The 25,967-nt window shown below is 45.6% G+C and overlaps 2 protein-coding genes across 5 annotated transcripts; both read left to right on the forward strand.

Annotated features, from left to right (window-relative positions):
• Window positions 1–303: 303 nt before the first annotated feature.
• LOC101171265 (NLR family CARD domain-containing protein 3-like) lies at window positions 304–8,426 on the forward strand. Of its 4 annotated transcripts, XM_011482162.3 has the most exons (7): window positions 304–2,254; window positions 3,444–3,560; window positions 4,271–4,387; window positions 4,597–4,716; window positions 4,857–4,976; window positions 5,287–5,432; window positions 5,556–8,426. In XM_011482162.3, exons 1-7 carry the CDS (start codon window positions 2,130–2,132, stop codon window positions 7,388–7,390), a joined length of 2,580 nt encoding a protein of 859 aa, XP_011480464.1. In that variant the 5' UTR covers window positions 304–2,129; the 3' UTR covers window positions 7,391–8,426. The 4 variants fall into 4 exon arrangements, with proteins under 4 accessions (XP_011480464.1, XP_020563644.1, XP_020563643.1 ...); XM_020707985.2 differs by lacking the exon at window positions 4,597–4,716 and having other exon boundaries at window positions 305–2,254; XM_020707984.2 differs by lacking the exon at window positions 4,271–4,387 and having other exon boundaries at window positions 305–2,254.
• A 608-nt stretch (window positions 8,427–9,034) lies between these two features.
• On the forward strand, window positions 9,035–25,758 carry clip3 (CAP-Gly domain containing linker protein 3). The gene is made up of 14 exons (XM_023962034.1): window positions 9,035–9,155; window positions 15,605–15,982; window positions 17,517–17,656; window positions 18,593–18,686; window positions 19,301–19,462; window positions 19,563–19,681; window positions 19,824–20,060; window positions 21,557–21,692; window positions 21,806–21,955; window positions 22,046–22,177; window positions 22,304–22,427; window positions 22,645–22,709; window positions 23,183–23,255; window positions 23,887–25,758. The coding sequence occupies exons 2-14, from the start codon at window positions 15,628–15,630 to the stop codon at window positions 23,939–23,941; spliced, it is 1,842 nt and encodes a 613-aa protein (XP_023817802.1). The 5' UTR covers window positions 9,035–9,155; window positions 15,605–15,627; the 3' UTR covers window positions 23,942–25,758.
• The last annotated feature ends 209 nt before the right edge of the window (window positions 25,759–25,967 follow it).

Here is a 25,967-nt window from a genome sequence, read left to right on the forward strand (position 1 = left end):
TGGACTAAACACGAGATCATGTTTGGATTTAAGTACAAATAAAGTGAGTCATGAGTTTAACCCTTGTGCTATCCTAGGCACTTTACCATTGGGAGTTGGGTCATCTAGACCCACTAGACAGTGCTCTGAACCTTTTTTCTTCAATGATTTGTGATCTTCACTGGTGTCCATGGATTACATGAAATCTTTCCACCTTTATCCACCTTTGTCATGGTGGGGAGAACACGTCAATGCGAGGGTGGGGTCATCTAAGATAGCAGAAGGGTTAAGCGGCACGTGGAATGCGGTTCAGCAGGCCGCTACACGAGAATTTTACCTGAAATCGACTGAACGTTTGTCAAAGGTGGCAAAGCACGCCATTCAATACCAACCAAAAACCTGTGACATCCATCCTGTGCAGAAAAACAAGAGCGTTTGGAGAGCATGAGGCCTCCTGATTTAGTGCAGAGACAGCTGTGGTGAAAAACCTAACACTTTATTTTACTGCACCTCTGCCATAAATGCATTTAGCCAATCCAGTGTAAGTGAATGCTAACTAGGTAGTTTGGAATATTTAGGGCTACTATTTTATTTTCCTTCAGGAGGAGAGCCACTGTGGAGGGGCAAAAGAGCCACGTGTGGCTCTGGGGCCTCGGGTTGCAAACCTTTGGTCTAAGCTTTAGCGGAGGACTCTGGCAGGAAGATTCAGAAGAGCCACCAGACTGCATTTCATTCCATCAGCAAGGCTGTAGGAATGCAGTAAGACATATTGAAAATGGAAAGTTGGCCTCAATGGAAAAAACACACCAACTGTTGCGTAAGACCTTTGATTGCTTTAGTCACGAAAGTAAAGAATGTTGACAGCTCCATCAGTGAAAGACATACCTTCAAACTGACAAACATGAAAAACAAACTTTACTTTTCTGTTGAAGAACAAAGTATTGAATGAGGGTACCTTTAACTAAAGGATTTTGAGATAACAGCGGTAATCAAACGACTTGTCAGTGAGACTTCTACAGTTTTCCTTTCTTGGAACATTTCCTTTCTGTATTTGGGAATGGAGAGCCAATGTTCCAAAAAAGATTCAGGATTGCCAAAGAGCACTCTGGGAAATTCCACTGTATGTTTTCCAAAATTTCTTTCAACAGCTGTGTTCGCTGTTGTTGTCCTCATGAACTCCACTTTGGCTAAAACAGATGATTTTGGACCTTGGAGTTGAGCGTTAAAACCTTTCAAGGCAGTTCTGGGCTCTTTGGTTTCCATCTGTGTTTCCTTCAGTTTGCCATCAGGTTTTCCTTTGGAGTCACGTCCAGAGAAGTTATCTTTAGTCCTGTGGACTTTAAGCTTCTGAATGATCTGAGCAGCTGTAGTCACAGAAACCTCAAGCAGTTATACTCATCTCTTTGTTATCAGTGAAAAAGTATTGTGTGGTTTTCATGGATTTTCAGTACATGTGGCTTTTCTTATATTACTTTTGACTTCAAGATTCCTCTTTTATCGTTTTGGGTTCTTCTTTTCTTAACAAAAGCGGCAGCAATACGTTTGTCTTTGCCTTTAACTGAATTAAAACATCAAGAGATGACTTGTGATTGAGTGAAACCCATTATAAGCTGTATGTCCATGAAAAGAGGACTACAGTATGTGTTCTCCTCTGTTTGGCTTTGAACAGAACCATGTCCTGATTGGTCTTGTAAAGGTCTTTACAGCAGAAGTCAGGATTCCAAATTTCTTCCTAATTTACAAACTTGTATATAAAGTGTCAGTGTCCATGGACACTTTCAGTTTGACCGTCCTCATGCATCATCCTGTCAGTGCTCTGGATCTGCTCACTTCTTCTTGTCTTGTCATGTTTTGTCCCAAACCGTGCTGAGAATGTGTTCCTATAAATAAGTTTGACAGTGCAAAAAAGGGGGAGGAGCATCTCCGTTCAGGTGAATGGTCACAGGAAGGGATCAGGGAGCAGCAAGTATAGCGTGAGCTTAGATTGCGTGCTGGCATTAGACTAGAAAGATCTGAATGCTGCCAGTCCCACATTCTTCTGATGAAGGCCTGGACTGAGCTTCCTCCTCCGGTTGTCTGTCAAGAACTGAGTAGAAGCATTTGGTCATGTCTGCAGGATCTCAGCTGTCGGCTCGGCCTCACACAGACCCATGAAGATGACGGCTTCAGACCAGAACAGAGTCCAGTCTCCAGGATCCTGCGCTCTTTTCAGAATGAAGGACTGGTCCAACAACCAGCATCCAGACTCCAATGAAGCTGGACTCTCAGACTCAAGGTAAGGAGCACTTTCTTTGTCTTCTGAGCTAAGATAACTTCACTATGATCCCTGCACGATGCCAATAACCTCAAACTGTGGAAGATGGATGTCACCAGGATCGATGAAGCAGGGAAAGGTGGACAGTAAAATGAAGTGCTACCTAGTGAAATACTAATCAAAGCAAATGGAAAAGTAATGAACTGTACAACCCTGCAGCTTTGCTTCCATTTAACCCTTGTGCTATCCTAAGACCCCCCCCCCTTACATTGAGGTGTTCTCCCTACCATGACAAAGGTAGATAAAGGTGGAAAGATTTCATGTAATCCATGGACACCAGTGAAGATCACAAATCATTGAAGAAAAAAGGTTCAGAGCACTGTCTAGTGGGTCTAGATGACCCAACTCCCAATGTTAAAGTGTTTAGGATAGAACAAGGGATACAAACGAACTTTTACCCAACTTCCTTTGCACACAAGCATCCTTTCTTGCTTACTTATCCTGATTTATAACTGTGTTTGGGCCTCAGCTAAAAGAAGAAGTGCAAACTGAAAACATTATATCTGTGATTGAGTCACAGCTTAAACATTTTAAAAAGTCATAATAAGGAAATGCATTACTGGTGCTACAGGATCTACAGGTGGGCCAACATACTTGAGTGATTATCTCGACCACAGAGTTTCCATGTTTCTAAAATTAGCAACACCTTGCATTCATCACACAGTTCAGAAGATTAGCGCTGGAATTCAAAAGCTAAAATTGGAGATGGATGGCAGAAACTCACCGTCGGCTTAGATCAGAAGTGATGAAGATATTTGGTCATGAATTTAGCTAAAGATCAAGAACTGGAGACGAAACTCTCCATTTGAAATGTTTTCTAGAGTTTCAGAAATTAAAAATGGTTGGATATTTATAAATACATGAGTCAAAATGATCAGTGGAGATAAAGTAATCACTCATCTAACACAGAGTCTGCCCTGAGGTTAACAGAGACAATTCCATCCAATCCAAGTTTTTACTGTGATCTGAATTGCCCACAAGGTGACAGCATATCAGCACCAGAAGATGACCTTAGCTGGGTGATGCTAAAGCAGACCAGTACTGGATCCTAAGACAAAGAATATTCTTTCCTACAATCCCCACTGTCTGATCTTTACTGTTCTCCTTGAAATCTGAAGGCCTTCTAACCTGAGATGTTGTTTGTTTACAGAGGTCAGCAGGTCACACAGAGACTCCAGTCATCAGCATGGAGCCATGAGTCAGGAAGAAGGAACTCCAAAGAGAGAAATCCACCCTACATGAGCAAACCCAGACCTCCAGATGCTAAGTAAGGAACCGTTTCTCATGTAAACTAAGACAAACACGATTCATTTAGCAGTCGCCATGACAAACCAACAACAGAAAAGTCATTTTCATGTGGCATTTTTCTGACGACGGAGGACAAATATGAAGAAAATTAGCTCACAATTCAATTTCTGAGTATCTCTTTAATCTAATCTTTGGGAATCAGGAACAGACGGAAACATTCAGTTTGAAAAAGATCTTGTTTGTGACGTAGTACTGTATATACGCTGGGCCGGGCCTCAAATTCCCTGCTCCGCCCCATTCTGATGCATCCGCTTACAGACAAGTGATTCCATGAACGTCTTTGTTTTCCTCGTCTGAGCTGGAATCTGGATCAAAACCGCACAACTGGATAGTTGTGATGTTGTTTGCTATTGCTAAGTGTGTCGTTGTGAGGGGCTGTAAGATAGTGGGACGGCATGTAAACAGATGGATGATGGGAAGTGGGCCTAGGGTTGCTCTGTGCCAGTGATCCTGCCCATAACCCACAGGTGAATTTTTTAACAAACTCCTGGCACTCTACTGAAACTATGTCCTAGAAAACAACACAAGGTTTTTTGTTATTTTAGCTATAATGGCAGAATTATAATTAAAAGTTTTCTGGGAACGCTTTGAAAATAAATCAAAAGATGATCGGGGTGGGACTTTGAGACAAGAAGAACCAACACATCTGACATTGATGTTTGTTTGCAGAGGTCAGCAGCTCTCACAGAGAATCCAGTCATCAGCATGGAGAAATGAGTTAAGAAGGATGAACTCCAAAGAGAGAAATCCACCCAACATGAGTGAACCCGCACCTCCAGATGCTAAGTAAGGAACCGTTTCTCATGTAAACTAAGATGAACACGATTCATTTAGCAGTCGCCATGACAAACCAACCACAGAAAGTCCTTAAAGACCCCATCTTTAAAGACCTTACAACTGTTTTCTGAGTTTTTCACATTTTCATGTGGCAGTTTTCTGTCATGGTCATTGAAACAATGAGAAGCAACACGTCTGACATTGATGTTTGTTTGCAGAGGTCAGCAGCTCTCACAGAGACTCCAGTCATCAGCATGGAGAAATGAGTTAAGAAGAATGAACTCCAAAGAGATAAATCCACCCGACATGAGTGAACCCGCACCTCCAGATGCTAATAAGTAAGGAACAGTTTCTCATGTATATAAGACAAACACGATTCATTTAGCAGCATGCCAAACAGTCGCCATGACAAACCAACCACAGAAAAGTCATTGAAACAATGAGAAGCAACTCGTCTGACATTGATGTTTGTTTGCAGAGGTCAGCAGCTCTCACAGAGAATCCAGTCTGCAGCATCAAGCTGTTGGTCCATGAAGAGCAAAAACTCCAAAGAGAGGAATCCACCCTTCCTGAGCGAACCTGGACCACTGGGCTCAGAGTAAGAGACTGGTTCTGTGAACGGACCTGAGGGACTGGGATTAAAACATACAGACTTTGTTCTGGTTTAAATACATCTGTGCTGCAGAACATTGATTAACAAACACAAATCAAGTTTTGAGTCAAATCGGAGTTTTTACAAAACTAATTTGGTACTTTCAGTAACTGTGTTTAAAAAGTTATGTTTTTCCATCAGTGTTTCAAAAACTGAAGGAAATAGTTAACGTTTTTAACATGATGCATTTCTGTCAAGAATAAAGGAAAGGATCACTTTTTTAATCTTTTTGCTGGTGACTCTTTGTGGTCCACAGAAAGGAGACGCCTGAGACGTCCTGCTGTCCTCTGTGTCGGAACCTCCTGAGAGATCCAATCTCCACCAGATGTGGACATTGGTTCTGCAGATACTGCATCACTTCATCCTGGGACTCAGGACTCTGCTCCTGTCCTCAGTGTGGAGGTGAGTCATAGCAGAAAAGCCCAAAGGGGGACTGAAGATCTCATATCTGAATACTGAAGTTCTGCTGGTGTTCTGCTGGGATCCGTGAAAAAGATTTCTTTCTCTGCTGTCTTTCTTCTTCAGATGTTGGACTGAAGGAGCCATTAGATGAACATCAGATCAGTTTGAGGAGGAGATGTGAACATGCAACTGAAGAATCAGGAAAAGAAATGCCCCTGAACCGGATCTACACTGAGCTCTACATCACAGAGGGACTGAGAGAAGAGGTCCAGACCCAACATGAGGTGAGGCAGCTGGAGACCTCCTCCAAGACCAACAGGCGTCATGATGCTCCAATCAGGAACCAGGACATCCTGAAACCCTTACCTGACCAGCATGGATCCATCAGAGTGGTTCTGACCAGTGGCGTTGCTGGAGCTGGAAAAAGCTTCTCGGTGCAGAAGTTCACTCTGGACTGGGCCGAGGGCTCGGAGAACCAAGACATCAGTGCTGTGGTTCCTCTGTCCTTCAGGGAGCTGAACTTGATCAGAGACCAGCAGCACAGTCTTCTCTCTCTGATCCAGCTGTTCCATCCAACGTTCCAGAAGATCCCAGCAGAGCAGCTGTCTGTCTGCAAACTTCTCTTCATCTTTGACGGTCTGGATGAAAGCAGACTTTCTCTGGACTTCAGCAACAGTCCGGCGGTGTCTGATGTCACACAGACGTCCTCAGTCAACGTGCTGCTGATAAACCTCATCCAGGGACGTCTGCTGCCCTCAGCTCTGGTCTGGATCACGTCCAGACCTGCAGCAGCCAATCAGATCCCTGCTTCATGTGTGGACAGACTGACAGAAGTACGAGGCTTCAATGATGCTCAGAAGGAGGAGTACTTCAGGAGGAGGTTCCCAGATGAAGAGCAGTCCAGCAGAATCATCTCCCACATCAAGACCTCCAGGAGCCTTCACATCATGTGTAGAATCCCGGTCTTCTGCTGCATTGCTTCTGCAGTTCTAAAGGAATTTTTGACCCCAGGGCAGAGAGGAGAACTGCCCAGGACCTTAACAGACATGTACTCTAGTCTCCTGTTGGTTATAGCAAAGAGAAGGAAGAACAAGTACCAACAAGGAGAGAACTTAAACCAACAAGAGCTGAAAGAAGCTGATGTCACAGTTCTTCTGAAGCTGGGGATGCTGGCCTTTAAACATCTGGAGAAAGGAAACATCATGTTCTACCAAGAAGACCTGCAGCAGTGCGGTCTGGACGTCACCGAGGCCTCGGTGTACTCTGGAGTTTGTACTGAGATCTTCAGAAGAGAGTGTGGAATCTTCCAGAAAGCGGTCTACAGCTTTGTTCATCTGAGCGTTCAGGAGTTTCTGGCTGCAGTCTACATGTTCCACTCTTACTCCAACAGGAACACCAAAGTTATGAAGGACTTCCTGAAGGATCAAAGAAACATCTCATCTCTGGATGAGTTTCTGAGTAGAGTCATGGAGAAATCCCTGCAGAGCAAAACTGGACATCTGGACCTTTGTGTTCGATTCCTTCATGGCCTCTCTGTGGAGTCCAACCAGAGGCTCTTAGGAGGTCTGCTGGGTCAGACGGACCAGAGTCCAGAAACCATCCAGAAAGTCACCAACAACCTCAAGATGGTACAGAAGGACGATGAGACACCAGAAGACTACTCTCTGCCATGGCAGATGATGAGTGGAGATCAAATCTCTCCTGACAGAAGAATCAACATCTTCCACTGTCTGATGGAGATGAAGGACCTCTCAGTCCATAAAGACGTTCAGGAGTTTCTGAAGTCAGAGAACAGAGCAGAGAAGAGACTCTCAGAGATCCACTGCTCTGCTCTGGCCTACATGCTGCAGATGTCAGAGGAGGTTCTGGATCAGCTGGACCTGGACGAGTACAACATGACAAACGAGGCTCGGCGGAGGCTGATCCCAGCTGTGAGGAACTGCAGGAGCGCTCTGTGAGTTCAGACGTGGACATCTTCCATCTGTGTGGGACAGATTCTCTATCCCAACATTTGTGTTCAATACAAACACAAATGCCAGATGGATTTGTTGAGTTCAAAGCATTTAACTATTTTACAAAGTTTTCATTTTGTGTTTATTTAGACCTGCCATAACCCAAATGTGTCCTTTCATTCTGACCATAGGCTGTTATTTAGGCTCCTTTAACATTTTCATTGGGATTAGAATACAATTATCAGACAACCTTACTGAAAACTGTTAAGCTTTTAATTTGAAAGTACAACATATTTCTTATACTAACTGTACAAATCTTTAGAATAACTTTACATTTTGATATTTTAAAGATAGAAAAAAAACAAAAAGGTTTTTTTAAATGTCTTTTTTAAATATCTATCAGAGTTTGTTGTTGTATTTTTTAAACAGAATTTCCCACATTTAACATTTGTCTCCCACATTTAATGCTTCTCACCTGCTCAGGTGTGCTGTTCTGTTCTGAATGTGACGAGCGCTCGCTCCTGAAGGTTTTGTGTTGTCCGTTGTCATTGTGTTACTTCCTGTTGACTGTCAGTGCTGCTGCCTTAAAAGAAAAACACGTTAAAACGTTGACAAAGTTCAGCTTCATTAAGCCTGACAGTCACTGATGGTCAAATAAAGGATTGTTAAAGTTGTCCAGATTCTTGAAGGATTGTTAAACTGAAGAAATGTTTGTTTTGATGGAGATTTATGAAAACCTTTTGATATTTATAACTGTTGGAATCATCTCCTGAGCTGATAACTCGTATTCATGTTCTGAGCTGAAACATTGTTCCTGTGTGTCTGTAACACGTCCTGCTCGTGAAATGTTTTTATTTGCCTTTTTTTAACACTTTTTGGTTTTGTACGCTCAAACGTTAATGACACGGATCAGTGAGTTGAATGGCTTTCATTCTTTTCTCCTTGTAGCCACATTATTTAGGCAAAATGTTTACTTTTGTTTCGTATGAAAACGTTGTTTTTGTTCAAACTCCAGACAAATAAAAAGTGTCACTAAGTCAGATGAGTGTTGGTTTTCTTTTTCACTTGTTTTTTTCCCCATAAAACAGAAACTTGAACAAACATGGAAAAAGACAAACTGATGTGAAGAAAGCCCAGGTCCATCTTCTCACCACCACAGAGATGTGGTTTGGTGCTGAACCAAAGGAACTTTTGCGGAATACTAAATGTCTTCATTTGAGTTTCACTTCACTTTATTTGCTGCAGATCAGCTGACTGATTCCAGATGGGGGGGGTCTGCTTTTGCGTAGCTTTAGGGGCCGCTGCAGACCAGAGGGTTGATCCCCTGACTGTGTGTGAAAGTGAAACCCTTTGGAGGTCTGCTTGGTGCCGTGCGTGCATGAATGAAGGTAGAAAACGACCGCAAGAGTACATTTCAAAATAAAACAGAAGTGATGTAAGAGGCTATACTCTGCGGTTGGTAAAATGTATTTGTGCTGTTGTCTGTGTGGGTTTATCTATAAACCGGGTTCTTGGTGAGATCTCATGAAAATTATTTTTTTTTTACATGAATGGATAAGATAGAATACCCCCCCCCCCCCTAACAAAGACAGAAACAGTTTAGAGACTAATTCTAAACGTGGGAGAAAAGTAGTACTTTTATTCTGAAAAACTGGTCTGGGGCGGGAGGAAAAGGGGGAAGGGCAGCGCGGGGGCATCATTGTGCGTTTCGCTGCGGAACAGACAGACAGACGCGCATCTTCCTCACCAGCGGACAGCGGCTTGTTTTCAGGTAAACACCCCCCGCGCGCTCTGATCTTCACCCATAATCCCCATCTTCATCACTGACCGTTATCATCCTCATCAATAACCTTCATCACATGATCGGTGTGCGGATGAAGATGGTGAGGATGAGGAGGGTTGGGAATGGCCCTGAATCCAGCCTCAGCATTCATCTGATCCCTGCTGGTTCTGGTTCTGACGTGACTGGTTCTGGTTCTGACGTGACTGGTTCCGGTTCTAACGGGCCCGCTGCATGCATGCGCAGTCGTGCAGGTACCTGCGTGTGCGCGCGCGCCCTCATTGTTTGGGGCGTTTTTATTTCCCGTTTGCGCACATGATCGACGGAACCGCGAACGGAGGGTTCGGTTCGTTCTGCAGACCCTTGTTTCCAGGCGGTTCTGGGCGGGTTGTTTGTGTCGGAGCTTCGGTCTGATGTAAGATGGAGGCTGATGGAGGAGGAGGAGGAGGAGGAGGAGGAGGAGGAGGCTGCCATGGCGCCTCGCCTCCCTGCTGCTCCTGCATCCTCCTGAAAACAGCAGAACTGTTCTGATGGAGGAGAATCTCGGTCCGGTTCTCTGTGAGGACCAGAGATTCTCCTCGGAGAACATTCCAGACAAGGTCACGGAGAGGAGCGCGTGAGCTCCCTCCTGAAGGAGGACGCGCGCAGAGCACGCGCTCCTCCTCATCTCAGCACAAATCCATCAAAACATTTGATCTTTTTAAACTTCCCATCAAATTAAGTCAAAAGAGAATTTTCTCTGTTTTGATTCATGGTGGCAGATTCATGTTTTAGTCATTTATCACATTCATGACTTTGTTTTTTTAAATAAAAAAACTGGAGCTGTGAGGAGAGAAACCGCAGTGCAATCTGGGAAAAATGTCACATTTTCACGTCTCCTGTTGTGTTTTCTCATTCGGTGCAGTGAAGGATGAAAGCCCAATTTAAAGAAAACGTCAAATTACTGTTAGAGTGGCGCCCATCCTTTCAAAATACTACTCGACTTTTCAAAATAAAATGGGAAAACTATGCTAAGGAAAAAACGTTTTTCATGAATCAAAGTGGTTGAAGGTCAGTGAATTTGACCTGGAAAAGAGTGAAAGTTTGTTCTCGGTCACCTGCAGGCGTGAGCCAAATGATCTCTGGGCTGAAGTCACATGATCTGCAGACACGCCTGCAGGTTTTCCCCCTCAGATCTGATGGAAATGAATTTTACCGTCAGTCGGACGGAACCAGAACCACGTTTCTATGAAAATGTCAGACGAATCCGGAGGATTTTAAACACTGAAATGTCAAACTGTCCTTTGGGTCAGAGGGTCCTCCTCTGAAGGAGGAGTGGGGGTCCTGGATCTAAGGTGGGGGTCCTGGATCTAAGGTGGAGGTCCTGGATCTAAGGTGAAGTCCTGGATCTAAGGTGGGGTCCTGGATCTAAGGTGGGGTCCTGGATCTAAGGTGGGGTCCTGGATCTAAGGTGGGGTCCTGGATCTAAGGTGGAGGTCCTGAATCTATGGTGGGGGTCCTGGATCTAAGGTGGGGTCCTGGATCTAAGGTGGGGTCCTGGATCTAAGGTGGGGTCCTGGATCTAAGGTGGGGTCCTGGATCTAAAGTGGGGTCCTGGATCTAAGGTGGGGTCCTGGATGTAAGATGGGGTGCTGGATCTAAGGTGGGGTCCTGGATCTAAGGTGGGGGTCCTGGATCTAAGGTGGGGTCCTGGATCTATGGTGGAGGTCCTGAATCTAAGGTGGGGTCCTGGATCTAAGGTGGAGGTCCTGAATCTATGGTGGGGGTCCTGGATCTAAGGTGGGGTCCTGGATCTAAGGTGGGGTCCTGGATGTAAGGTGGGGTCCTGGATCTAAGGTGGGGTCCTGAATCTAAGGTGGGGTCCTGGATCTAAGGTGGAGGTCCTGAATCTATGGTGGGTGTCCTGGATCTAAGGTGGGGTCCTGGATCTAAGGTGGGGTCCTGGATCTAAGGTGGGGTCCTGGATGTAAGGTGGGGTCCTGGATCTAAGGTGGGGTCCTGGATCTAAAGTGGGGTCCTGGATCTAAGGTGGGGTCCTGGATGTAAGATGGGGTGCTGGATCTAAGGTGGGGTCCTGGATCTAAGGTGGGGGTCCTGGATCTAAGGTGGGGTCCTGGATCTAAGGTGGGGGTCCTGGATCTAAGGTGGAGGTCCTGGATCTAAGGTGAAGTCCTGGATCTAAGGTGGGGTCCTGGATCTAAGGTGGGGGTCCTGGATCTATGGTGGAGGTCCTGAATCTAAGGTGGGGTCCTGGATCTAAGGTGAGGTCCTGGATCTAAGGTGGGGTCCTGGATCTATGGTGGAGGTCCTGAATCTATGGTGGGGGTCCTGGATTTAATGTGGGGTGCTGGATCTAAGGTGGGGTCCTGGATGTAAGGTGGGGTCCTGGATGTAAGGTGGGGTCCTGGATCTAAAGTGGGGTCCTGGATCTAAAGTGGGGTCCTGGATGTAAGGTGGGGTCCTGGATCTAAGGTGGGGGTCCTGGATCTAAGGTGGAGGTCCTGGATCTAAGGTGAGGTCCTGGATCTAAGGTGGGGTCCTGGATCTAAGGTGAGGTCCTGGACCTAAGGTTGGGTCCTGGATCTAAGGTGGGGGTCCTGGATCTATGGTGGAGGTCCTGAATCTAAGGTGGGGTCCTGGATCTAAGGTGAGGTCCTGGATGTAAGGTGGGGTCCTGGATCTAAGGTGGGGTCCTGGATCTAAGGTGGGGTCCTGGATCTAAGGTGAGGTCCTGGACCTAAGGTGGGGTGCTGGATCTAAGGTGGGGTCCTGGATCTAAGGTGGGGTCCTGGATCTAAAGTGGGGTCCTGGATGTAAGGTGGGGTCCTGGATCTAAGGTGGGGGTCCTGGATCTAAGGTGGAGGTCCTGGATCTAAGGTGAGGTCCTGGATCTAAGGTGGGGTCCTGGATCTAAGGTGAGGTCCTGGACCTAAGGTTGGGTCCTGGATCTAAGGTGGGGGTCCTGGATCTATGGTGGAGGTCCTGAATCTAAGGTGGGGTCCTGGATCTAAGGTGAGGTCCTGGATGTAAGGTGGGGTCCTGGATCTAAGGTGGGGTCCTGGATCTAAGGTGGGGTCCTGGATCTAAGGTGGGGTCCTGGATGTAAGGTGGGGTCCTGGATCTAAGGTGGGGTCCTGGATCTAAGGTGGAGGTCCTGAATCTATGGTGGGGGTCCTGGATCTAAGGTGGGGTCCTGGATCTAAGGTGGGGTCCTGGATCTAAGGTGGAGGTCCTGAATCTATGGTGGGGGTCCTGGATCTAAGGTGGGGTCCTGGATCTAAGGTGGGGTCCTGGATCTAAGGTGGGGTCCTGGATCTAAGGTGGGGGTCCTGGATCTAAGGTGGGGTCCTGGATCTAAGGTGGGGGTCCTGGATCTAAGGTGGAGGTCCTGGATCTAAGGTGAAGTCCTGGATCTATGGTGGAGGTCCTGAATCTATGGTGGGGGTCCTGGATTTAAGGTGGGGTCCTGGATCTAAGGTGGGGTCCTGGATGTAAGATGGGGTGCTGGATCTAAGGTGGGGTCCTGGATCTAAGGTGGGGTCCTGGATCTAAGGTGGGGTCCTGGATCTAAGGTGGGGGTCCTGGATCTAAGGTGGGGTCCTGGATCTAAGGTGGGGTCCTGGATCTAGGGTGGGGTCCTGGATGTAAGGTGGGGTCCTGCATCCTTTTGGGTTTTGTTGTGGTCCTGAATGTCCAAATATCTGGGGTTCCTGATGAGAAGATGCCCCCTCCTGGCAGATGTCTCATTAAACCCTCAGATGGTTCAGCCCAACATCTTTACAGATCACTGAAGAATCAGTCAGCTGGGATAGGCTCCAGCATCCCCGTCACCTCACAGGCGTTAGGTCAGTTTGGAAGATGGAAGCATAGAAATACAAACAGTTACTAAAAATGTTCTGATGGATTATTGATGTTTAAAAAAAGCCTCAACTCTCATTTGTTGATCATGATTGATTACAATTTAATGCAGCAATCTGGAGTTTAATGATTCTTTTGATGCACAGAAATAAAGCTGAGACTTCTGGGAGGTAGACATGTTGATTTGGGTCTAAAAAAAGGAACACAAAGATGTCAGGTCACATGACCACAGCAGGAGGAAGACCCCCTCCTCCATCGCTGACTCATCCCTCGTGTTGCATAATATCGTCGTGGATGAGTTCAGTTTTTGTGGCGGTTCGGATGCAGCCAAACTCCCCCCCCAGACTGTTGAGGATCCTGATTAAAGGCAAACGGCGCCAGACTTTCAGTGGATCTGTGTCAAAAAAGATGAGCTGCTGAAAGTCGTTTAGAGTGATATGAGAAAGTTTGGGCCCCCCCCCGATCATTTTCCAGATTTTTCTTCATAAATCATTGTTTGTTCTGATCATCAATTTCAGTTAAATCTATCATCTAGCAGATGAACACAGTGATATTTGAGAAGTGAGTGAAGTTTATTGGATTTAAAGAAACTGCTAAAATTACTAAAACAACCCCTTGTTCTGTCCACATAACTCCATTTTAGTTTCATCAGTCCACAGCACCTTATTCCAAAATGAAGCTGGTTTATCCAGATGTGCTTCAGCAAACCTCACATGACTCTGTTTGTGGCAGAAAAGGTTTCTACTGCATTTCTCTTCCATACAGCATCTCCTTGTGCAAAGTGCACTGAATGGTTGAACGATGCACAGTGACACCATCTGCAGCCAGATCACACTGTAGGTCTTTGGAGCTGCTCTGTGGGTTGACTTTGATTGTTCTCACCATCCTCTGCCTATCTGAGATGTTTCTGGTCCGGCCACTCCGGGCCTTTGCTTGAACTTTTCCTGTGGTCTTCCATGTTCTCACTATATTCCTCACAGTGGAAATCTCTGAGCAAACTTTTTGGAACCTTCACCTAAACTATGATGATGAACAATCTTTGTTTTCAGCTCATCTGACAGCTGTTTGGATGTTCCCATGTTGACATTCTACAGAGAAGATGCAATGAGGAGAAAAACTTGCTCTTGGCCACCTTGTGCTATCTTAGTATGGCGTACTTGCATCAGGCCAGCGAGATAGAGGGGCACCGAAAAAGAGATACAAAGACTCTCTCAAGAAATCCCTTGGTGCTTGCAACATCGACCATCGTCAGTGGTCTACTCTGGCAAAAGGTAGTGACACCTGGCGCCAATACATCAAAGACGCTGTCTCCTCTTTTGAAGACAATCGGCGGACGAGTCTAAAAGACAATGACAAAGGAGAATAGCCGGCCTTACGACTGCACTGAATCCAGAACAGACTTTCACCTGCAGCCTTTGCCGCAGGGTCTGCCTTTCCCACATTGGATTGTTCAGCCACGAGCGAGCTTGTAGACGACGTGGACAGCCCTCTTCATAATCTTCGTCTACGAAACCTCGCCATGATGATGATGATCTTAGATGTCCCCATCCTTCCATTGAGGTGTTCTTCCTACCATGACAAAGGTGGATAAAGGTGGAAAGATTTCATGTAATCCATGGACACCAGTGAAGATCACAAATCATTGAAGAAAAAAGGTTCAGAGCTCTGTCTAGTGGGTCTAGATGACCCAACTCCCAACGTTAAAGTGCCTGTATGTAGGTCAAGGGTCAATGATCTTATGAAACAAATTTTGTGTTCCAATAATTATTGCTAAAGGAAGTCAAATCAATAAAACAACAGGGGGGGGCACATTTACCCACCTGCCTATTTTTGTTTAAGTACTTATAGCAAAGTTTCTTTAAATCCAATAAACTTCATTCATTTCTCAAATATCACTGTGTTCATCTGCTGTATGATAGATTTAACTGAAATTGATGATCACAACAACCAATGATTTATCAAGAAAAATCTGGAAAATGATCAGGGGGGGGGCAGACTTTCTCATATCACTGTCACTGTTTCACCACATGCATACGTTTTGGTCGTTTCACCCGTGGGATTACAGATTACTGTTGTTTACAGTAATCTGTAATCCAAACTTTCATGCCCCAACTTTCATTTGAATCCCGTTGAGACTTAAATGAGTCAAAACCAAAACCCAGACTGAAAGCTCAGAATAATCCAGATTACAGATGAACCCACAAATTCTGACCGCAGTGTCCAGAAATTCTGAGATGAAATGAGCGTCTGGAGGTTTCTGTTTACCCCCCCCCGTCTCCTCTCGGGTCTGGAGATGGACGGATTCTCAGCGTCTGCTCGGTTTACCGAAAGGGGACGTTCTCCTGATCCAGTCGGACCTGTTGACGCTGAAGACTGACAGGCGAGGCTTTCAGATGCCGCTGCTGTCGGCTGGAGGCCGTCGCTCAACCTCATCAGCACACAATCACACACACACAATCACACACACACACACACGCGCACACACACACAGATGCTAGAAACCAAACGTGGGGGGGCACCAGCCTCATGAATGGAGTTTTCTCTGCACAAATGTTTGACTCTGAACTTTTCCTTTATGACAGGCCCAGCTGCAACAGCTCTGACTATGACAAAAGAGGAGAACCTGGAGGTGCAGGAGAAGGAGAGGCACGACCACGAGGAGCAGGAGGAGGGAAGGACCCAGAAGGAGGAGGAGGAGGCTCTGACGGAGGAGGAGGAGGAGGAAGAATATGAGTTAGAAGAAGAGAGGGAGGAGCAGGAGAAAGCTGAGGTGGACAAAGATGAGGGGGATGAACAGGAAGAGGAGCGGGAGGAAGAGGAGGAGGAGGAGGAGGAGGCGCCTCCTGCTGAGCAGGAGCCTGAGCCGCCGTCCATAACTGAGTTCCAGAGTCCGGTCCATGAGCCCCGGCGCCGAGCCATGGTGCATCCATCTGCGCAAGCACCACTGCCGAAGGACTACGGTACGTCATTCCACCTTAAAACTCACTTTTCAGCTCATCTGAAAGAGGAACCAATCCACATCTATAGTAATACCCCCTTAAATTGACAGGGAGACTACATTTGTTTAAGGGCATATATTCTACTATTCTTAAGTCTTTCAGAGTAAACTATAACCATATATATAATAATATATTACCTTTGATACACTAATGAATTATTAGTTTTTAATATGACTTGTTTTTACAGTTTATTTTTTTAGAAGTAGGACAACTCAATCTCTGAGGCCACGCCTTTCGTTCCTTGTGGGTGCCGCCCATTTTATGACATCATCCTAGAGTTGTTTGTTTTTTCCCACGAAAAAAACAACTTTGACAAAGATGGATGTGAATATTGTTCATAGAAAAGTAAAATGTCTAGCTGATCACCGCTAGCTCCACAGAGAAAGTGGGTGTGTCTTAGTCTGGGGGCGGGGCTGGCAGCACAGACTCTTCCTGGAAGGGGCGGTTCCTCACTTTGTGATGTCACTATGAGAAGACCCGCTCGTTTTTGTGGGTTGGGAGGGGCTAGAGGAATACTAGAGGAATACTCGGAGATGTGTGAATGCATTAAAAAAACACTTTGGGATTGTTTTATGTGAGGAATGAACATTATGATACATTGAAAAGCCCAAAAAGTTGATTTAGCTTAATATAGACCCTTTAAAGGTGCAGCCAGTCCAAAACTATTAAAGCTAAGAAAGCTCCATACAATTTTTTTCATTATTCTACCTTAAATTCCCCCTTGTTGTTTGAACGGCGTGTGTTTCACCTTTAAAAAAATATCCTTTAATTCTGAACACATTAGCTGTGGTGTTTACAGATGAAATGTCTCCGTAACGTATCACAAGAAAATTGTGACTGGACTGACCTAATTTGGGCGGCGCCAGAAGGTGACGTCTCCAATGTTCAGGTCTGGTGAAGGAGACGGCCATACCGCCTTAAACAGCAGCTGCAGGGGATCAGAGATGGGGATGTGGGGAAGCTGCTGGGGGGCTGCTCCCTCATTGGTATTCAGCAGAGCCGCTGCCCCAGTTTCCACAGAGGTCCGAGGACACAAAGCTGCTTTCATGCAGCGCCTCCCATCAGCTGCTGCTCGTCTTCCAGATCCTTCCACTCATAAAACCCATTTTCAGAGAAAAGAGTTTCAACAAAAGTCATCTCTTTTACAGTTTTACACAATAAAAACATCCAAGCAAATATATTAGAAAGACTGGTTAGTTCTGAAGGAACTTCTCCTTGTGACTCCTCACCTCTTTTGATTCTTCTCTGCCTTTGGAGTCAATCTGGTTCAGAGGCTCAGAGAGGAGAAGCAGCCTTTTCTTCATGAGGCTGTTTGTGCTGCAGCTTCTGACTTCTATATTTGATAGTTTGTGGAGACGGTCATCCTCATGAGTCGGTGAAATAGAACCCGCCTCAGATCTGCTGTGCTGGCAGAAGTCAGACCGACCTTCTGATCTGATGACGGCTTCACCGCCTGGAACCGTCTCTGACTTGTTCTGGACCTGTCTTTCTCCAGCCTTCACCTTCTTTGACCCAAACGACCCGGCCTGTTTAGAGATCCTCATGGACCCTCGGACCACCATTCCAGAACTGTTCGCCATCGTCCGCCAGTGGGTTCCTCAAGTCCAACACAAAATCGACATTATCGGCAAAGAGGTGAGAACACGCAGGTGTTTAGTGACGGGCAGGTCCACTCAGAGAACAAACAGGGGGTCGTCTGAAGAACTCCTCAATGGTTCTGCCTCCTCAGTCCGATCACTCAAGGCTGTAACAAAAAGATCCAATACATGTCATTGTTCACCTTTTGGCGTATCCCTTCAGGGGTCGACACAGCAGATCAGCTTTCACTGATTGACACAGGTGCCCTTTCGTGACTCAACTCTGTATTTTATCAGGCCAAGGGACCGCCACAGGGGGACCCAGACTTGCCCCCCTTGTGGCTACATAGTTAGCCATGGAGGGTGTTGCCCAAGGACCCAGACTGGATGAAGCTCATAGCTCCCCCCCTGGGAATCAGACCCTGATTTTCCATGTGTCAGTCCCACACGAGGCCAACTGAGGCCTCCAGCAGCTAGAAAAAAAGATTCATCACATGTTGCCTGTGTTTTTTTAAAAATCAAAGCAGCTCGAGGTCAAGCAGTTTGACAGACGTCAGCTGTAGACGTTTTCAGAGACGTCACCAAGCCGCTCTATGGGCAGAACGTTCTCTGACCGTGGGATTCTCTGATCTCCATCAGTGACGTGAGAGGGACAGTGAGACATTACTGTTGGGTCTCATTGTGGGGTTAATTCACTCTGGAGGAGGAAAGCCCATTAGTCACAAACAGAACCAAAGATGGACCTTGAGTTTCAGATGTGAAACTGTAGGAAGACCCTGTGTCCCACCACCATAAACGGTTCTATAAACTGTTTGCTTCTTGTCAAGCAGCATTTGAGTTCCTGGAATTACACTCAGCAGCAGAAACATCAGCGTTGGTTCAAACAGTCCACGTTTCTGGATCATCCCTTAACAGCATTGATCGAAGTGTTTAGTACCGGAGGAACAATAGAAAGACTTGTTGACTTCCAAACACTGATCTGCTTGTCTCTTAGATCCTGAAACGAGGTTGTCACGTGAACGACCGCGACGGTTTGACCGACATGACGCTGCTTCACTACAGCTGTAAAGCTGGAGCTCATGGAGTCGGTGAGTGACTTCTTCATTGTTTTTGTCAGCCTGAAAACAACCGTTTTGAACGAAATGGTATCTTCAAGAATTCTGATTCTGTTCAAATCAAAGAATCCCTTCAAGCACTGAGGTCATTATAAATATGAAAGTAAATTTAAGAAATTGTTTAAAAATGACTGAAGTTGTCAAAAGAGACAGCAAAGCAAAAAAAGAAAAAGGGCACAACCTAAACAGAGGTGGTAGTATTTTGGTAAAGCAAATTTCTGACCACAATCTGGTCTTTAAAGGGTAAAAGTTGGTTATTGTCTAATGACATGATGACTGCCGAGTCTGGGATTCAATGACAGCTGAGCACAGACAAAAACAAACCAAAAAAGATAAAAAAAAGTCGTATTCATGCGACTTTGGCTTCTGTTGTTTCTTTTTAAACCTCCAAAGACATGTAACTATTCAAATCATTTTAGTCTTCATGCCACCTAACAACATTTTTAGTCTGTTATCAGTTCTTCATATAGTTACAAGCACATGACCAATTTGTCTTTGAGGATCTGGTTGTAAGAAGTGGTTCTGGTTCCACATTCCTGCTGGTTTTCTCTCCATTTGCCTCTGAGTTTAGCCCTCTTTGTGTGCAGGTGACCCGGCGGCAGCGCTGCGTCTCTCCGCTCAGCTGATCTCCCTGGGCGCTGATGTGAGTCTGAGGAGTCGCTGGACCAACATGAACGCCCTGCACTACGCTGCGTACTTTGATGTGCCGGAGCTCATCCGTGTTCTGCTGAAAGCAGCTAAACCCAGAGGTTTGCCCGACACCCCTCCCACAACTGTAGTTAGCAAGAAATCAGTCATTGATAGAGAAAAGCGGGCGAGCCTCCTCCTCTTCTTCCACGTGTCCCACAGTGCTGAACTCCACATGCAGTGACTTCCACCATGGAACTGCTCTGCACATCGCTGCCTGCAACCTCTGCCTGGGTTCCGTCAAATGTCTGCTGGAACATGGAGCTAATCCCACCGTTCGGGTAAGACCATCTTTTTTCCAACAAAACATGTACAAGAATCAAGGTCAGGACATGGGTCCTCAACTGAAACCCTGATGTCCCAATCAGATTCCACTGTGAGATGAAAATCAAAAGTCAAGACCTTCTTGTTTTACTTGTTCAGAACGATAAAGGTCAGGTTCCGGCAGAGGTAGTTCCAGACCCGATGGACATGAGCCTGGACAAGGCTGAGGCGGCCATGGCGGCCAAAGAGCTGAAGCAGCTGCTGCTGGATGCCGTCCCGCTCAGCTGCAACCTTCCCAGAGCTACGCTCCTCAACTACGACAACATCCCGGGAAACCTGATGCTAGTCTCTTTGGGGCTAAAGCTGGGAGACCGTGTGGTGCTGGACGACAATAAGGTACATTTTGACAAATGTATTCAAAAACAGGTGGTTTTGTTCCAGTTTGAGGGTTTAAACATAATGGACATTCCAGACCAGAGCTGGTTCCACAGAAGACAGGGGGAAATCGATGCCAACCAAAGTGTGTGTTATGTTGGTGCATTAATCATAACACACACTTTCATTTAATCAAGGCAGAAAGCCTTGAGTCACCTTTAGAGCCTTTACGAGGTGCCTTTAGTTTCAGGGACTCCTTATGGGTTTAAAGGTAAAGGCAGATGTCATCAACAAAGAAACTGACATAAAATGCCAAGAATAAATCTGAACCAACTACAGAGCCCTGTGAAACATCAAGGAGAGAGAAATGAACAAAATCTTCAACACTCTGATCTGGATGCTACCCCCCCCCCCCCCCCACTTAAATTACTCTAAAACCAGATCTTAAGATATGAAGTCAAATATTCTAAAAAATGAAAGGTTTTCCGATGCGGACATATTTTTCACTTATCAACAAATCTAATTTAAGGAACAGAATTCGGTACAGAGCCGTGTTTGCTCTAAAAATCATCATCTTCACATTTCAAGAAGTCGTTGACTTGTTCCATTAGTCTCTGAAGTACAGAAGTAAACATAAATTAAACACAGAAGATATTTTTTTACTTTGTTGAGTCAGTTTTTGCAGTGGATCCTCTACAGCAGTGTTTTTCAACCAGTGTGCGGGAGATGGTCAAGTGCGCCGTGGAGAAATTGCCCTCATTAACTGATCTAAAAACATTTTCCATCTCCAGGAAATCAGCCCTTTGTTCATCCAAACAGGCCCTGATAAAACACTGAGTAGTTAGGAATATGAAAGATCTTAAAATGACTTTTTCTTTGTGTTTATTTAATTCTATAAAATACATTTTGATGAGGTTGACGGTACCGCGATTTAGCTGCAGCTATAACTGTGTAAGGAAAAGTCCCGCCCCTTTAACTGTCTCCGCCAATCATTCTTGAAGACTTAATCACATGTCATCAGTCTGACCAATCAGAAGTGGTTAAAGTCTTCACTTCCTTGTTCTTAATTCTGCTGATAAAGTCGCTCAGTTCTAACAAAAATACCAGCTAGTGCTCGTCTTTAGCTGGTGGTTCATCTTTTAGAAAAAAACAGCCGCAACTTCCTGCTTTTTCTGCCACAATTATCACAAAAATCCACGTGAGATTGCGCGCGGGGGGGGTGCTGTCGATCAATACAGACCATGAATTTTCTTTTTTTTGTTTTTGGGATGCTGGTGTGCCGCGGGATTTTTGTCAGGGTTAAAGTGTGCCGTGGCTCAAAAAAGGTTGAAAAACACTGCTCTACAGAGACCATCATTCAATGGATGATACTCTTCAGTTGTTTTTGGAGCCTGTGATCAGTCTGGTTCCTGTCTGTTCATGGAATTCTGTGTGTATGAACCCTCACAGTCTGAGCGATTCCTCTACTCTCATGATCCAAGAGCTTCAGTCTAACTTCTCCTCCTTCTGTTTCTTAGACGGGATCTCTGAGGTTCTGTGGAACAACTGAGTTTGCCAGTGGTCAGTGGGTCGGGGTGGAGCTGGACGAGCCAGAGGGAAAAAACGACGGCAGTGTTGGCGGTGTGCGTTACTTCATCTGCCCTCCAAAGCTGGGTAAGAGAAGCTTCCAGAATCTGATCTATAGAAGTTACAGGAAGTTCCATCTTTGACAAATGACTGGAGTCAGATTCAGGTTTAACTGCATCTGTGCTTCCCGCCTTTTGCAGGCATTTTCGCTCCTGTTTCAAAGATTTCTAAGGCTGTGGATCAGATGCCATCGTCTGTCACCTCCACCCCCAGAACCCCTCGCATAGACCTGGCTTCACGCCTCGCTGGGAAGACCAAGAAAGAAAAAGAGAAGAAAGAGAAAGAAAGAGGTAACCAGACTCCAAGTCTGGCAAGGCCTCTGAAGGATAGAAGAAGATGCCCGACGCTTGGATGACCCTCATTTTGTTTTGTGCTTTCAGCCCAGAAGAAGAAGTCTTTGGCTGCCAATTTGGATCCAGAGGGAACAAACGTAGAAGTGGGGGATCAGGTCCTGGTGGCCGGTCAGAAGAATGGCATCGTTCGCTTCTATGGGAAAACAGACTTTGCTCCAGGTGTGTTTCCTCTTCTTGACTTTACATCTGTGCTTTTGAAAGATGTCAACTGTGAAAATCATCTTGTGTGAACCAAGTTCTTCTTCAAACAGACAGCTCCAGAGTGACCTGGTTTATCTCCTGCAGGTTACTGGTTTGGCATCGAGCTGGACCAGCCCACAGGCAAACATGACGGCTCTGTGTTTGGAGTGCGCTACTTCAGCTGTCTGCCCAAATATGGAGTGTTTGCTCCACCCTCTCGCGTCCAAAGGTAACACCACCTCCAGAAATCCTGTTTTACTTTGGTTCTTTTCTTCTTCTGTGAGTAAGAAAACTGAGATGATCGGAAGCTCTAAATCACAGAGATTCCTCACCAATCCTTCCCGTTTTCTGTTGGGTTTGAGTTGGCAAGACCAATATTGTATTTCATGAATTCTAAGTTAAAAACCATCCAGGAAATGACTCGGTTCTTTGTTGACGTTTTTCAGAATTGGAGGTCCGAAAGACGGATCACAGAACAACTCCATGGTCAAGAAAGTCCACCAGGTCACCAGTAAGTATCATTTTACTCCAAGGATGCTTCTAATGGCACGTTCAGGTTTGACTTGCATCTCGATTCAAACTCAAAGTCCTCTTGGTTTAGCAGGTGTAAAAGATCACCTGAACCAAAAATTCTAGCAGATGAACGCTGAGAACATAAGTCTGTGTTCTGAAGAAACAGGAATCATGAAGAAGTTTAGAAATGTCTGCTGGGTAGAGGTGGTGCAGTGAGGAGCTGCAGGACCTTCTTCATACATGACAGTCAGAGGATAGGAGGGACCAACATCTTTTTTACAATCTGGTCAGAGCTTGTTTTGAAATAACGCCCCCAAATGAGCAGCTACTGGACCTGCAGGTTCTTTTAGTCCGTTTCAGTCTTTGGTTTCTCTTGAAAGCGCTGTGTGAGGAATCAGCTGTAAAAAGAGGCGGGACCAGTCCGGATAGGAGGTTTGGAGTCTAAACCCAGTTTGTGTTAATGTTCTGCAGTGTCTCAGCCCAAGAGGAACTTCAACACAATGCGATCTCCTAAAGACCTGACATCAGAGAACTCCTTATCCAGGTAGGAACCAGATTTAAAGATTGTGATGTGTCCATGCCAGAAACAAGGAAGTGGTTCATATCCCATAAGAGAACCATCTTTGTTTCATTGTTGGGAACATTTGGACTTCCCATCAGTCCAGAAGCTTCTTCTCCCAAACTGCCTCCATACCAAAGAGCGGTTAACGTAGAACAGTCTTCCACAGATCAGATCTAAAGAGCAGCAAGGATTGAAGGAACTTTGAGGGTCACACCAACTCGTGTCGGCCTAAAATGAAAAACAGAGACAAAATGAAACATAGATTAAAAAAACAACAACATAGAATTGTCTGCACTAGAAAGGAGTTTGACAGAATGACAAGCTTGTCCGTGAGAAAATCCTCTTCTTTGGTTCCTCGTTGCTTTGGTCAGTTGTGATAGGAATCTAGCAAACGCTTTGAGGTTCATGTCTTTAATTGATAAACAAAATGATTGGATGAACCACAAAACCTCAAAGACCACAGATGCACAAAGAACCCTTTGAGTCGCCAGATCTTCATCAGGCTGCGCAGACACTCAAATCAGATACTTTTCAGGTTCTGAAGTGTTCACATTGAGACTGGAGGTTTACTCGAGTAAACTCCTGCTTCGCTTCTCTTCCCTTCCTGCTGCAGATTGCTGTTCTGCTGTTGGTTTCCATGGATGCTTCGCGCTGAGATGCAGTCCTAAAGCCGCTCCTCTTCATCCTGTAGCCTTTCTTCAGCCACTCTCCGTCTTTGAAATCTTCAGACTTTCACCGTCGTCAGTCAAACATCTTGTGGTGAAATGCCCCCCCCCGTCCCGTCCCCCGTCCCTCTCAACCCAAATCCTCCTAATTTAGCTGTTCTATAGCAAAATCTATAGTGCCTTGTATCTGATGAAATGTCCTGCATTCCTTTGATGATTGGAGAATCACTTCAAGCTCATTTTTCCCGGAACTCGGCATCTCACGGTTCCTGCTGGTTTGTGTCCTCCTCGTCTCTTTGTTTGAGCAGAACTTCACTTTTGGCTTCAGTAGTTTTTAGCTGAATTGAAATTGTGGCTCAGAACTCTTTGTTTTGTCGCCGTGACTTCAATGGTTGCTGCAAGTTGCAGTTTGCAAAGAGAACCGAGGCCCAGATTTGAGTGCAGAGGAGTGTTTTGGTGCAACTGCAGAAAGTATTGCAGCTGTTCCCGCGTGCTTGTTCCTGTGTTGGACACGTCTGTCCCCTCAGAGGAGCATGAAGGGACCGAACCCCCACGTTCTGTGGCCAGTCGCTTCACCAGTTTCATCCGCGATGGGGAACAGGGTCAGCAGAACTACTTATCAGGTTCTCTGTAAGCAAACTGGATTTTGTGTTAAATGTTTATAGAAAAATTTGTAAAAAACAAAAACAAAAACCACACCGTTAGGTCTGCAACTCATGACTTTTGTTTTAAAGAAATCAGTGAAAGTTTATTGTTTTTCCTGAAACTTAGATCTCTGAAGAGGCATAAGCTAAATATTTGGTTGACCAAAATGCTAAGCCACCCAAAAAGTCCACAGACTGAACCCTCCATCTTCAAACCCTCCATCTTCAAACCCTCCATCTTCAAACCCTCCATCTTCATCCTCCGGTCCTCGTCTGCTGACTTCACGGGACCAAGAAACGTGGCAGAGCTTTGTGTTTTAAGTTAGTTTATCAGCGGGATTCTCTTCAACGGCCCCAGGATCCGATCCAGCCTCATCTGAAGCCATGAAGAGGAAAACTTCATGATCAGTGCCCCCGCCCCTTTTCCCAACACCCAGTCCCGGCGGTTTTATGGTTCCAGCGCTTCAATATAATAAACTGCTTTCTCATTTCTCCTGATTTGAATTGAAAAGATGGAAATCTGGAGACGTTTCAAACTTTAGTCTTCAGAGATCCGGTCCGGTTCAGGGAGGAGGTTTTGAATCCACTCAATGCTTCTCTGTGGAAAATGTGGAGCTTTATCTGCTTTTTGCCACCAGGTGTCACAGTTTCTCGCACTGAACTGAAACTTCTCGTCATGTGTTCTTCGTACCGTGGGTTGTTTCAGGCGCCACAGGTTTGATTTCCGTTGGCTGTGTTCAGGTTCCTGCGTCTTTCCTTCCTTTGAGGCAGCAGCGTTCCTTCCTTCATCTTTCTGAGGAGGACGTTGTGGATGGGGGTGCAAATGCAGCATCCACCCAAACATCTCCCTGATCTGAGAGGAGAAACACTGCCTGAAAGGAACGGAATGAGCAAATCCGCTGGTTTTCTTTTGAAAGGACAGCATAAAGCCTCTATTTTGATAACCTCACTAAGTGTACTTTGAGTTGTGTGGCGTTCTTGTGGCGTGCGTTTCTTTGTGCTCGGTTACGGCCCGCGTCTGTGAGGCGCTTCTCATCTTCAAACGTGTTGGACGTCTGAGTCGGACGCCCTCTTCCCAACATGCAACACTGCATGCTCTCTGTCTGTGACTATCAGCATGGAAATGCTTCTGATGTTAACAACCGTGAATATAATAAAGAATTGGATGTTTTTCTATGTTTTTGTCTGCTGTTTCCCCACAAACAGCCCAGTATCGAGCTCCCTGCCAGCCTCGGTTTGGGCTTTAATTCAGCTTCAGAATGAAAATGCTAATTCACTGGTTGAAAGGCAGAGACTTGGTTTAATCCCATCTTTGTTCCGATTTCTTCTTTGGTTTCATTTTTTAACATTTCATTTTGATTTTGGGAAATGCTGAAACGTTTTTA

The sequence above is a fragment of the Oryzias latipes genome, chromosome 13, assembly GCF_002234675.1.
Source record: "Oryzias latipes chromosome 13, ASM223467v1".
In the NCBI taxonomy this organism is placed as follows: domain Eukaryota; kingdom Metazoa; phylum Chordata; class Actinopteri; order Beloniformes; family Adrianichthyidae; genus Oryzias; species Oryzias latipes.